Consider the following 14,849-nt stretch of genomic DNA (forward strand, 5'->3'; position numbering starts at 1 on the left):
CTCCCCCGAGGGAGGCAACATGCATTAAAAAGACATGAACCTCTTCCTACCTTGCATCCAAACATCAACGATAAAGTGTTGTTGGTGCAAGCAACTTTGCAGTGGCAAATCATTGGTGTAAAACAGTCAGGGTCCTTAACAACAGGGGACATTCCTTCCGGGCTGCGGCAGTGGCAGCTCGCTGGGGGACCCAAACGCTGTGCTCGCCGGGCACATGGAGCGACAGCCTAGACCGAGCTGCCGCTTCGATCACTGCCCCCAGCACCCGCCGTGGCCATCCCGGAGCCCCGGTGGAAGCAACGCCGCGGGCAAGTACCGAGCCTCTCGGGGTCTCCCTTCCCTGGGGAACGAGGCGTGTGGGGGGAGGGACAGAACCAAGAAAGAATTTTTCCCCCTACGGTGAATTTGGGGGAGGTAAAATAAAAATAAAATAAAATAAAAATAAACCATAAAAATAAAAGGAAGCCAGGCACTTAGAGGAGGGTTCAAAGGAGGTGGGGCAGTATTAGCATGTAAAAGGATGTGCCCGCCTACTCTCCCCAGTCACACAAGATTGTCATGCGAGCTGAAGGGGGCTGAAATTATTCCCTCTGAAGAAGAAGAAGAAGAAGAAGAAAACATACTGCAGCTCCCGATTTGGTAAAAAGCCAGTGGCTTGCTGCAATCCAGAGTCACTGTGGGGAGCGCTGGCCGGGCAAGTGGGGTGGGAGGGAGGGGCTGAGAAAGGGAGGAAGCGCTGTGCTTGCCAGACTGGCCCTGCCTTTGGGCGCTCTTGGTGCCACCAAGGAGTCCCCAGCGTGGGAGCGCGGGACCTCCCCGCGCTGACGTGACCCCGAGACTGCATTTGGCCCCCACCGCTACAGCCACCCGAGGGTAGAAGACCTCCGAGGCCGACTTCCCGGGAAGGGGAGGCCCGCGCGGAGCCCTGCAGGGAACTTCCTCCCAGCCCTTTGACAACAGCATGCCTTGCCGGGGGCAGAGGGCCAGCAAAGAAATCTGGGGTAGAAAACAGGCTCAAAATGATTTCGCTGGTGCCCTACGAGGTTGACTTCTGGTTCAGCGAGCCTACTCACTCCCTGGGTAGGGAAGCGGCCTCAGAACCAAGGCTTTATTTGACATAACATTTGTCAAACTCAAAAAAGAAGTGTCTGCCCCTTCCCCACCTTGATGTCTTTGAGGCTCCAGGAAACCCCAGAAGTAGTATTTATGTTGTTCCAGAAGTATGAATGACAAGACTGATGGATGTTTTATTGTTTGTTTTTTTGTTTTTAACTGAGGCTGTCAAAATTGCAGAAAGACCAAAAAAAAAAAAAAAAAAAATCAGCATGTGGCTGGCTGGCACAGCTGCAAAATTGCTTATGGAAGACAAAAACAAATGTGATAAGAAGGGTGTGGGGGTAGGAAGTGGGTAAAACTAGCACTCTTTGGGTGCCACCTGGGTGCCTGGCACTATGCCTCACAGATGGTTGGTAGAAAGAGAGCAAAACATCAGAGTTTGGAAACAGATTCTGGCTCTGGTGCTAGATGTGGCTTTGTGTAAGTCTTTTACATTATCCAAACCCCTGTTTGCTTACCTGTAACTAGATGGTATTAACCCCTAACCTAAAGGGTTGTCAGGAAGACTAGACAGATATATTGAACAACACATTCCTGTGGTAAGCCCCAGTACATGGTAGCTGCTCTTAACTTACATAGCTTATTTCATTTCTTAGCTTCAGAGGTAGATATTATTCGACATATTTTTTTCTAGTGGAAGAAACTGAGCCCCTTAGTGTTATATCACTTGCTCAAGTCACATAATCAATAAGCCTGAAGGTTAGGTTCAAAGAAAAGTAGTAGAGGGAGTTTAGAAAACAGCATCATGAGAGACATAACACACTTCTCCAGAAACATGTTCCAAAGTCTTCAGATTTATTTGGGAAGGACCAGGACTGTCACATTTACATGAATGTGGTAATTCCAAGACACTTACCAATTTGGTGCTAAATTCAGAAATCCCACCTGAAATACAGGAACAACATAGTCCAAAGTATCCACGGCAAACTGTTAGAACCACATCCTCCTGATGCAGTTCCATCAGAATGTCAGACCACCTATATCCGAAACTAATAAGAGCCTCAATATCATGGTATGCTTCCTCCTTAGAAAGTTTAAATGTATTGGTTAGAACAAAAGAACATACCAACTTGTAAACCTTTAAGTCAAAGACAGTGCCTTATAACATGCCTTTGCCCCACCCATATCCAAAATACTCTCGTCCCTTCTCCCAAGTTAATAGAAAATAAACCTGATTATGTCATAATTCTCTATGATGCTTATTATAAATATGGATTATGAAGCCCAACCCTACATTTTCATCCCATAGGCCAGTAGAATGTCAATAAATCTACATTTTAATCAGCCCCCTTGTGAGAGGAATGCAAGTCCTCTTTATGAAATAAGACTTATCTGAAGGAAACTCAATATGGAACAAAGTATGAGCAAAATTCAACACGGAAAGACCCTCAGAGTTGAGTTACACCTGGTTCTAACTGTAGAGGGCAGCCATGCCTAAGGTTCTGGGATTCTTACACTAAGTGCAGAAGTCCTTGCCTAGTAGATTTCTCCATTAGGAATCAGTACTGATTCAATCTAATGAATAGCTGGAGGGACTCAGGAGGGCTAATCTATATGTTCTTAAATGTACTAGGTCACATTTTAGGAGCAAAACTCTGGTCTGAGGCCTTCTGTGAAAATTTAAAGTCACATGTACAGATTAAGTATATCCTTTACCATTTTATTCCTTTATGTTAGCATAAAAAGTGTGATTGTGTGAGCACTCCCACCTACAGAGCATCTATAATTACGGCTGGTTTTTCCAAGAGAATAGATCCTAAAAAAGCTGTACAATATTTCCCTTATTCATTAGCCTATAATTTGGATTTCAAACACCCCAAAAGTATTGTATGCTCTATATTGTGATGTTCCAATAATATCTAACACAGTCTTTCCCTGATGAATTACCCAAGCTAAAGCTGACCTCCTATTCTAGGGCAGCATTAAGGCTGCTATGTGCAAGTTATTCCCCATTTTACAGTTTGTGCTAGTTTAGATTGATAAAGTGAAATGACAAAATATAAAACAAAATGTATATTTCATTTCCTTGACTTTTTATGTTTAACTTTAATCAGTGAGAGTTCATTTCTCTGTATGTGCATGTGTATGTGTTTATCTGTTATCCGTTTATATGTATTAGAGAAAATGCTTTCCCTTAATTCTCCTCTCCAAATAATAACTCTGGGGTAAATTGGAGGGGAAGATGAGGGGGAAAGTGGTTTCCATGACAATGCATTCCATAGTTACAGCCAGTAACCACTATTATTAAAATAAATGAATTACTGTTACCTTAAGATACCAACACATTGCATTACTGGTTTGAAAAGCACTAATTTGAGAGTGTACTGCATGGGGGTGTACTGCAATATTTTTAGGAGATATTACTAGGAAATGCAAGGAGATGACACATTCATTTTTATAGTCAAAATAACTACTCTTAATTAGACCTTTCAATGATTGATAAAATTTACAGTTCCTCCTAATAATTATCACTTTTATAAAATGATGCATCACAACAATACACTATTAAGCATTTCTCCTAATGACAACTTTCCTCAAAATGGACTCATAATTACAAAAAACAGGATTATCAATAAATGTAACCAGGGTTTAATTTTGATCTTGTATTTATTATTGTTATACTTAATCAGAAACTGGGACACAGTAAGAGGCATTAGCTAGTTATGCATCTTTTTTCTTTGCTGATCCTTTTCATAGCAATTTTTTAAAAAGGGGTTGTTCATGTTGCGAGGGAAAAGAATAGATTGGCTACTAGGAGCCATGGTGCTGTTTCCTACTCTCTGCCTCTGTGTGACTTTGAGCAAGCTACTCAGCCTCTCTAAGCTTCAGTTTCCTTTTTTATTAAGATGAAATAGGTATACTAGATTATTTCTAAGTTTGCTTCCAATGTTGAAGTTCTCTGAGTGATCTTCTAAATACATTTTTATGAATGTAAAGTAAATTTGAGAAACCATTTTGTTCAGTTACCTATCTTCAGAAAATTTGCTCTTCTATAACGCTTACTATTTGATAGGCACTAATATCATGCTTGCTATGTACACTGTTCTGAATTCCACAGAGTGCTAGAGCCAATCCTACTCATGACAGCTGGTTGTGTGTAACTCGGTCTAATTCCACATTCAGTGACATCATGCTGGTAGCTTTGAATCAGTCATGAGAGAATATTTATACTATGTAAATTAACAAACACTACAATTCAGGACTTTTTTCTGCAAAAAAACTTTTACCAGTATAGCACTGGTCTAAGTACTTTAACTACATTAATATATTTAACCATCACAATCACTCAATCTTACCAAAAAAAGGAAAGCAAATGACAGGGTGAGATTAAGTAATGCCCAAGGTAACAAAATTGGTATACTAATCAGCTAAATGAACCAACTAACAAAAATATTTTTGATGACTTTCAATCACAAATGTTTATTTCTTCCTCATGTTAGATGTCCTTCATAGCTTAGCTATCATTCTAGCCCATGTTGTCCATGGGCAGAAGAGTACGGTCTATCAGTAGCTTCTGTCAGATAGAAGAGTAGCCACTATCTAATGTTCTCATGGCGGAAGGAAAAATGATCAATGGCTGAATATGCAGCAGATCTTAAAACATCTGTTCAGACATTAAAAACATCTTCCAGCTTACATTTTATTAGCTAAGGAATGTCATGTGGTCAACCTGATGACAAAGGTTGGGGAATGATAATTCTTTCAGGGGGAGGAAAGAGAGAATATTGATAACAGTAATATAAGAGACTATGGCTTATTCGAGTGACAGAATTGAGATCTGAAGCCAAGCCACCTGATTTGAGGATCTAAGGTCTTAACAAATAGACTATCCCAGCTATCACTTATAGCTAATACATCCCAATTTTTCATCTACTCTCTATAATAGTGTTTGTTATTTAGTAACTCTTTGAGAGAATTCTTCCTTATGACCCCTATAAGGAAAGCATAGTCTTTAGATAACACATGAACTTTGGAGACAATCAAACATATAAGGTTTTGGCATTATTAGCTGTGTGATTTCAACCTTTAAATCCCTTTCCCTCTCCTCTCCTACTGTAAATTGAAGTCCACTTATTTCATTTAATCTTTAGTAGAGATGTTTTCATGTAAGTGGAACATTGCATTTTTATCATCGAGTTTCCTGAAACATGTAAGGCAGAGAGGGATATGAATGTCTTTCTGCCATCAATGAGTTTACAAACCAGTTGACTAGGTTACTCTGAAATGAGAGTAACGAAGCTCTTCCTAACAGTAACAAAGTATATACAATTAAGAACGAACAAATATACTCAAAGTCCATACAAATGATTGACCAATCTAGTTAACTTATCTAAGCTACCATTTCTTGTTCCATAAAATGGTGATAATACTATAGCATTGCTATAAGGCTTGAATGAGATAATATATTGCTAAATGACTGTCATCTTTATCTGGTTTGTATTAGCCACTCAGTAAATTATAAAGGCTTTGTGTCACTTTTCTGATTTTTTTTTAATGAAAGTTAACAGAAAAGAATAAACCTATTAGACTCATCCAATATGTATAATCTCTTTATACTGAACAATTCTAAATCTTTAACCTTTCTTAACAAGTTTTACTGTCTCAGTGACTCTCCTTAGACCCTTTCTCAGCTCTTCCATACTCCTCTTACTGAAGAACACACAAATGCAATGATACATTCTCAGACCCCATATAAATGGACTCTAATATGCATCATGTTCCCCCATAATTGTCAACCCTTTGTGTTCACTGTAATTTATTTATTATTATTATACTTTAAGTTCTGAGGTACATGTGCAGAATGTGCAGTTTTGTTACATAGGTATACACGTGGCATGGTGGTTTGCTGCAACCATCATCCCGTCTCCTACGTTAGGTATTTCTCCTAATGCTATCCCTCCCATACCCTCTACCGCCAGGCAGGCCCTGGTGTGTGATGTTCCCCTCCCTATGTCCATGTGTTCTCATTGTTCAACTCCCACTTATGAGTGAGAACATGCGGTGCTTGGTTTTCTGTTCTTGTGATAGTTTGCTGAGAATTGTGGTTTCCAGCTTCATGCATGTCCCTGCAAAGGACATAAAGTCACCCTTTTTATGGCTGCATAGTATTCCATGGTGTATATGTGCCACACTTTCTTTATCTGGTCTATTTTTGACGGACATTTGGGTTGGTTCCAAGTCTTTGCTCTTGTGAATAGTGCTGCAATAAACATGCGTGTGTATGTGTCTTTATAGTAGAATGATTTATAATCCTTTGGGTATACACCCAGTAATGAGATTGCTGGGTCAAATGGTATTTCTGGTTCTAGATCCTTGAGGAATTGCCACATGGTCTTCCACAATAGTTGAACTAATTTACACTCCCACCAACAGTGTAAAAGTCTCCCTATTTCTCCACATCCTCTCTAGCATCTGTTGTTTCCTGACTTTTTAATGATTGCCATTCTGACTGGCATGAGATGGTGGTTTTGATTTGCATTTCTCTAATGACCAGTGATAATGAGCATTTTTCATATGTCTGTTGGCTGCATAAATGTCTTCTTTTGAGAAGTGTCTGCTCATATCTTCTGCCCAGTTTTTGATAGGGTTGTTTTCTTGTAAATTTGTTTAAGTTCCTTGTAGATTCTGGATATTAGCCCTTTGTCAGATGGATAGATTGCAAAAATTTTCTCCCATTCTGTAGGTTGCCTGTTCACTCTGATGATAGTTTCTTTTGCTGTGCAGAAGCTCTTTAGTTTAATTAGATCCTGTTTGTCAATTTTGGCTTTTGTTGCCATTGTTTTTGGTGTTTTAGACGACGTCTTTGTCCATGCCTATGTCCTGAATGGTATTGCCCAGGTTTTCTTCTAGGATTTTTACGGTCCCAGGTCTTACATTTAAGTCTTTGACCCATCTTGAGTTGATTTTTGTATAAGGTGTAAAGAACGGGTCCAGTGTCAGTTTTCTGCATATGGCTAGCCAGTTTTCCCAATGCCATTTATTAAATAGGGAATCTTTTTCCCATGGCTTGTTTGTGTCAGGTTTGTCAAAGATCTGATGGTTTTATATGGTGGTGTTATGTCTGAGGCCTCTGTTCTGTTCCATTGGTGTATATATCTGTTTTGCTTCCAGTACCATGCTGTTTTGGTTACTGTAGCCTTGTAGTACAGTTTGAAGTAAGATAGCATGATGCCTCCAGCTTTCTTCTTCTTGTCCAGGATTTTCTTGGCTTTTGCAGGCTCTTTTTTGGTTCCATATGAACTTTAAAGTAGTTTTTTTTTCCAATTCTGTGAAGAAAGTCAGTGGTAGGTTGATGGAGATAGCATTGAATCTATAAATTACTTTGGGCAGTATGGCCATTTTCCCAATATTGATTAATTCTATCCATGAGAATGAAGGTTTTTACATTTGTTTGTGTCCTCTCTTATTTCCTTGAGCGGTGGTTTGTAGTTCTCCTTGAAGAGGTCCTTCACATTCCTTGTAAGTTGTATTCCTAGGTATTTTATTCTCTCTGTAGCAATTGTGAATACGAGTTAACTCATGATTTGGCTCTCTGTTTGTCTGTTATTGGTGTATAGAAATGCTTGTGATTTTTGCACATTGATTTTGTATCCTGAGACTTTGCTGAGGTTGCTTATCAGCTTAAGGAGATTCTGGACTGAGACGATGGGGTTTTCTAAATATACAATCATGTAATCTGCAGACACAATTTGACTTCCTCTCTTCCTATCTGAATACGCTTTATTTCTTTATCTTGCCTGATTGCCCTGGCCAGAACTTCCAACACTATGTTGAATAGGAGTGGTGAGAGAGGGCATCCTTGTCTTGTGCCAATTTTCAAAGGGAATGCTTCCAGTTTTTGCCCATTTAGTATGATATTGGCTGTGGGTTTGTCATAAATACCTCTTATTATTTTGAGATACGTTCCATTGATACCTAGTTTATTGAGAGTTTTTAGCATGAAGGGGTGTTGAATTTTGTCAAAGGTCTTTTCTGCATCTATTGAGATAATCATGTGGTTTTTGTCCTTGGTTCTGGTTGTGTGATGGATTATGTTTATTGAAAGGCATATGTTGAACCAGCCTTACATCCCAGGGATGAAACCAACTTGATCGTGGTGGATAAGCTTCCTGATGTGCTGCTGGATTTGGTTTGCCAGTATTTTATTGAGGACCTTCGCATCGATGTTCATCAGGAATATTGGCCTGATATTTTCTTTTTTTGTTATGTCTCTGCCAGGTGTTGGTATCAGGATGATGCTGGCCTCATGAAATGAGTTAGGGAGGATTCCCTCTGTTTCTATTGTTTGGAATAGTTTCAGAAGGAATGGTACCAGCTCCTCTTTGTACCTCTGGTAGAATTTGGCTGTGAATCTATCTGGTCTTGGACTTTTTTTGGTTGTTAGGCTATTAAGTACTGCCTCAATTTCAGAACTTGTTATTGGTTTATTCAGGGATTCAACTTCTTCCTGGTTTAGACATGTGAGGGTGCATGTGTCCAGGAATTTATCCATTTCTTCTAGATTTTCTAGTTTATTTGCATGGAGGTGTTTATAGTATTCTCTGATGGTAGTTTGTATTTCTGTGGGATCAGTGAGGATAGCCCCTATATCATTTTTTATTGCATCTATTTGATTCTTCTCTCTTTTCTTCTTTATTAATCTGGCTAGCAGTCTATTTTGTTGATCTTTTCAAAAACCCAGCTCCTGGATTCATTGATTTTTTGAAGGTTTTTTTGGGTCTGTATCTCCTTCAGTTCTGCTCTGATCTTAGTTATTTCTTGTCTTCTGCTAGATTTTGAATTTGTTTGCTGTTGCTTCTTTAGTTCTTTTAATTGTGATGTTAGGGTGTCAATTTTAGATACTTCCTTCTTTCTCTTGTGGGCATTTAGTGCTATGTTTCCCTCTACACACTGCTTTAAATGTGTCCCAGGGATTCTGGTACATTGTGTCTTTGTTCTCATTGGTTTCAAAGAACATCTTTATTTCTGCCTTCGTTATTTACCCAATAGTCATTAAGGAGCAGGTTTTCAGTTTCCACGTAGTTGTGTGGTTTTGAGTGAGTTTCTTAATCCTGAGTTCTAATTTGATTGCACTGTGGTCCGAGAGACTGTTTGTTATGATTTCCGTTCTTTTGCATTTGCTGAAGCGTGTTTTACTTCCAATTATGTGGTTAATTTTAGAATAAGTGTAATGAGGTGCTGAGTAGAATGCATATTCTGTTGAATTGGAGTGGAGAGTTCTGTTCACCGTAATTTCTAAGTCCTCTATGTCCACTCACCTACCCCCAAGTATAGACTACTTTGAGCGAGTCACACGTAGTGACTGCTTGGCCTTTATCTAAGTCATACTTAGAATGTTTGCATGACCTTGACTTGAAATAGTTTTCTTATTTAGCTGATTAGTCAAAAAATGGATGAATAAAGAACCAATAAATAAGTGATCTTGGCCAGGCTTTCCACTGCTTCCACCTAGGCCCTAGGTGAAATATTGTGAAGATCTTTGAGTCCTGACCCAGCTCCCCTCCCTGCCACCTCCTAAGTAGAAGGAGTACACTCTTTATTGAAGAAATGCCAGCCTATTCGTTCTGAATCAATTTTGACATTTTGTTTTAGCACCAAGTGTTTTTTGAAATAATTATTGTCCCCTCACAATTTTGCCTTTGAGACTTCTCATGACAGTCACTTTCAACCTTGTTTCCATTTTGAAAAAGCAACTCCGAAACACTACCCTCTACACCACCTGTGAGAATATTCTTAGTGGCAAAATTCAAATAAAAGAAGAACTCTTCTTAGGCCTCATTGTTCACCAAATTTGATGTCAATGTTGAAATGATAAAAGTTGGGTCTATGTTCCAGTCCTAGTTTGGACACTTGCTATGCAATTCTGAGTTAGTTACTTAATCTGAAAGTTAATTTTCTTAAGTACAAAAAAAGGGGAGGAGGTTGTTGAGTAATAATACCTCTATCACAGGGTTCCTATGAGAATTAACTAAAATGCCACATGTAAAAGTACCTATCAAAATGCTTGGCACATACTATTAATAAATGCTTAATAATATTCATTTGTCCACTCACTGATTCTTTTATTCATTCATTCATTACACACCAAAGCTAGCCAAGAAACTTATTTAAAACAAATGTCAACCAAGCACAGCAAAATTCCTGTGAAACCACTAATTCTATTTTTATATTGTGCTTGCCCATCTGTGAAACAAAGGCAAATTGATCATTGTCAAAAAAATATACTAAATCAGAGTTCAACTTTGAAAGCAGCAATTCATGGGAAGACTGACAAGAATATGGCTCATTTTAAATGGCTTTATATTGCCACTGTGTGCTTCTCTACTACAAATAGATTTTTCTTATCAGCTCCCTTTCATCTGAACAATAGATGGCTCGTCTAGCTGCATGAACTAAATGAGGTGTCTTACATACCCCCAAGAACACCACTCTATTATGTCACAAGAAGGGGCCCTCAGCTAATCATACAGCAAGTTGAATGATTACTCAATGAAACAATTCCTCCCCTAAAACTGTGAAGACATCAGATTTCTCATACAATCTCCAGCTATGTATCACAGATTTAAGATAATGATACAATTAACACTTTTTCTGTTAATGAGCTGCAAGCATAATGGTTCAAGTCCCTGATGGTACCAAATTTTAAGTATAGCCCACCTAGATTCTTATGTCCAGTTTGTTTAAAATAAGATTGTTATAAGAAAATTACCTTTTGGTACAGTGTGTGAGTTAGTTGTATTACATGAATGCTGGTGCTTTCTTCCTTTAATACAAGGACTGTCAATCTCAAATGTAATGCATTGGAAGATGTGCATTGTATTTGCTTTAGTTAGCATCTGATCATGGAAAAACTTTGCTTGGTTGACGACGTTAGCACATTAACTTTATCTCCCCCTTTTGGTTACTAATTACATACTTTGAAGTATCTACTATGTGCTAGACACTAGGCCAAGTCCGGGATACAGTGGTTAAGTACAGATCAATGCAGTGCTGGCCTCATGGAGATTACAAACCAATGGAGAAGGCAGATGGGGATAAGTGCTTCGAGGAGAGCTACATGGCTCTATAAGAGCATATATAGGGGAATCTCATCTAAAAATGGAGGTAGGAAGGCATAATTAGGAGAGTGATAACTGAGTTGAGATAAGAAAAATAAGTGGGAATTAACTAGACAAACAGAAAGGGGAAAAGCATCTCAAATAGAGGGAATAGGATATACAAAGAATATGTGGTACCAGCAAACAAGAACATGGGAAGGACTGAGATAAACGGAATACAGAAAATAAGGGGAAATATCAAGTGAACAGAGGCTGAAGAAGACAGTAGAGGTGAGACTAGTCAGATTATATTTAAAATGTTTGTTCTTATTCTAAAAGACTTAGGAAACTATAGAAGAAATATTTTAAAGAAGATTTATTGGCGTAGAACTGACATAAAATAAACTGGAAATATTTACATTTAAATCTGGTAATTTTCAACATACGTATACATCTGTGAAACTGTCAACATAATCAAGATAATAAACATATCTATCACCTTCAAACGTTTCCACGTGCCCCTTTATAACCTCTACCCCTCATACTCTTTCCCAATCCCCCATCCCAAAGCAATCACTCATCTGCTCTCTGTCACTAAAGATTTATTTGCATTTTCAAGAGGTTTATATAAATGAAATCATACAATATGTGTTTGGAGTCTGAATTTTTTCCACTCAACATATCTATTCTGAGGTTTATCTAGGTGGTTGCATGTGCCAATAGTTTACTTCTTTCTTATTGCCAAGTAATATTACATTGTAAAGATATATTACATAATTTGTCTATATTTGTTGATGAACACTTGAGTCACTTTCAGTTTGAAGTTATATAGCTGCTACGAATATCTGTGCATAAGTCTCTGCATGAACTGATATATTTCCTTTTCTTTTGGAATGGATTTGCTTGATAACCTGATGAATATGTGTTTATATTTTAAGAAACTGTTAAATTGATTTTCAAAGTTCTTATTTCATTTTACATTCCCACCAGCAATGTATGAGAATTCTAGATCCTTCACATCTTCACCATCACCTGGTATTGTCAATCATTTTCATTGTAGCCATTCTAATAGATGTGTAATAGTACCTCATTATAGTTTTAATTTGCCTTTCCTTAATGACTCATTGTGTTGAACATCTTTTCATGTGGTTTTTTTCCCTGCTATCTTTGGTAAAGGATCAATTCAAATCTTTTACCTACCTTTAAAATTGTTAGTTTCTTCTTAGGTTTTGAGAGTTTTATGTATATATATAAATATATATTTATTATACTTTTAAGTTCTAGGGTACATGTGCACAACGTGCAGGTTTGTTATATATGTATACATGTGCCATGTTGGTGTGCTGCACCCATTAACTCGTCATTTACATTAGGTATATCTCCTAATGCTATCCCTCCCCCCCCCCCACCCCACAACAGGCCCCGGTGTGTGATGTTCCCCTTCCTGTGTCCAAGTGTTCTCATTGTTCAATTCCCACCTGTGAGTGAGAACATGCTATGTTTGGTTTTTTGTCCTTGCGATAGTTTGCTGAGAATGATGGTTTCCAGCTTCATCCATGTCCCTACAAAGGACATGAACTCATCACTTTTTATGGCTGCATAGTATTCCATGGTGTATATGTGCCACATTTTCTTAATCCAATCTATCATTGTTGGACATTTGGGTTGGTTCCAAGTCTTTGCTATTGTGAATAGTGCCACAATAAACATATGTGTTCATGTGTCTTTATAGCAGCATGATTTATAATCCTTTGGGTATATACCCAGTAATGGGATTGCTGGGTCAAATGGTATTTCTAGTTCTAGATCCCTGAGGAATCGACACACTGACTTCTACAATGGTTGAACTAGTTTACAGACCCACCAACAGTGTAAAAGTGTTCCTATTTCTGCACATCCTCTCCAGCACCTGTTGTTTCCTGACTTTTTAATGATCGCCATTCTAACTGGTGTGAGATGGTATCTCATTGTGGTTTTGATTGGCATTTCTCTGATGGCCAGTGATGATGAGCATTTTTTACTGTGTCTGTTGGCTGCATAAATGTCTTCTTTTGAAAAGTGTCTATTCACATCCTTCGCCCACTTGTTGATAGGGTTGTTTCTTTCTTGTAAATTTGTTTCATTTCTTTGTAGATTCTGGATATTAGTCCCTGGTCAGATGAGTAGATTGCAAAAATTTTCTCCCATTCTGTAGGTTGCCTGTTCACTCTGAGGGTAGTTTCTTTTGCTGTGCAGAAGCTCTTTAGTTTAATTAGATCCCATTTGTCAATTTTGGCTTTTGTTGCCATTGTTTTTGGTGTTATAGACATGAAATCCTTGCCCATGCCTATGTCCTGAATGGTATTGCCTAGGTTTTCTTCTAGGGTTTTTATGGTTTTAGGTCTAACACTTAAGTCTTTAATCCATCTTGAATTAATTTTTGTATAAGGTGTAAGGAAGGGATCCAGTTTCAGCTTTCTACATATGGCTAGCCAGTTGTCCCAGCATCATTTGTTGAATAGAGAATCCTTTCCCCATTGCTTGTTTTTGTCAGGTTTGTCAAAGATCAGATGGTTGTCGATATGTGGTATTATTTCTGAGGGCTCTGTTCTGTTCCATTGGCCTATATCTCTGTTTTGGTACCAGTACCATGCTGTTTTGGTTACTGTAGCCTTGTAATATAGTTTGAAGTCAGGTAGCATGATGCCTCCAGCTTTGTTCTCTTGGCTTAGGATTGACTTGGCAATGCGGGCTCTTTTTTGGTTCCATATGAACTTTAAAGTAGTTTTTTCCAATTCTGTGAAGAAAGTCATTGGTAGCTTGACGGGGATGGCATTGAATCTATAAATTACCTTGGGCAGTATGGCCATTTTCACGATATTGATTCTTCCTACCCATCAGCATGGAATGTTCTTCCATTTGTTTGTATCCTCTTTTATTTCATTGAGCAGTGGTTTGTAGTTCTCCTTGAAGAGGTCCTTCGCATCCCTTGTAAGTTGGATTCCTAGGTATTTTATTCTCTTTGAAGCAATTGTGAATGGAGTTCACTCACGATTTGGCTCTCTGTCTGTTATGGGTGTATAAGAATGCTTGTGATTTTTGCACATTGATTTTGTATCCTGAGACTTTGCTGAAGTTGCTTATCAGCTTAAGGAGATTTTGGGCTGAGACGATGGGGTTTTCTAGATATCCAATCATGTCATCTGCAGACAGGGACAATTTGACTTCCTCTTTTCCCAATTGAATACCCTTTATTCCTTTCTCCTGCCTGATTGCCCTGGCCAGAACTTCCAACACTACGTTGAATAGGAGTGGTGAGAGAGGGCATCCCTGTCTTGTGCCAGTTTTCAAAGGGAATGTTTCCAGTTTTTGCCCATTCAGCAAGATATTGGCTGTGGGTTTGTCATAAATAGCTCTTATTATTTTGAGATACATCCCATCAATACCTAATTGATTGAGAGTTTTTAGCATGAAGGGCTGTTGAATTTTGTCAAAGGCCTTTTCTGCTTCTATTGAGATAATCATGTGGTTTTTGTCTTTGGTTCTGTTTATATGTTGGATTATGTTTATTGATTTGCGTATGTTGAACCAGCCTTGCATCCCAGGGATGAAGCCAACTTGATCATGGTGGATAAGCTTTTTGATGTGTTGCTGGATTCAGTTTTCCAGTATTTTATTCAGGATTTTTGTATCAATGTTCATCAGGGATATTGGTCT

The 14,849-nt window shown here is 38.4% G+C and overlaps 1 protein-coding gene across 22 annotated transcripts in view; it reads right to left on the reverse strand.

The window, feature by feature from the left end:
* Positions 1 to 14,849, reverse strand: part of DLG2 (discs large MAGUK scaffold protein 2) — a 2,168,441-nt gene that overhangs the window by 1,262,429 nt on the left and 891,163 nt on the right. For 2 of the 22 annotated variants that reach the window (XM_054661588.2, XM_009423837.5), the window contains exon 1: positions 51 to 244. The exons of 19 other annotated variants lie outside the window; for them this stretch is intronic. In XM_054661588.2, the coding sequence (XP_054517563.1) occupies positions 51 to 152 (102 nt within the window). In that variant the 5' untranslated portion in view covers positions 153 to 244. Of the gene's footprint in view, positions 1 to 50; positions 701 to 14,849 lie in introns of those variants that run through there. One more of the 22 variants, XM_054661589.2, reaches the window with a different exon arrangement.

This window comes from Pan troglodytes, chromosome 9 (genome assembly GCF_028858775.2).
Source record: "Pan troglodytes isolate AG18354 chromosome 9, NHGRI_mPanTro3-v2.0_pri, whole genome shotgun sequence".
Taxonomy (NCBI): domain Eukaryota; kingdom Metazoa; phylum Chordata; class Mammalia; order Primates; family Hominidae; genus Pan; species Pan troglodytes.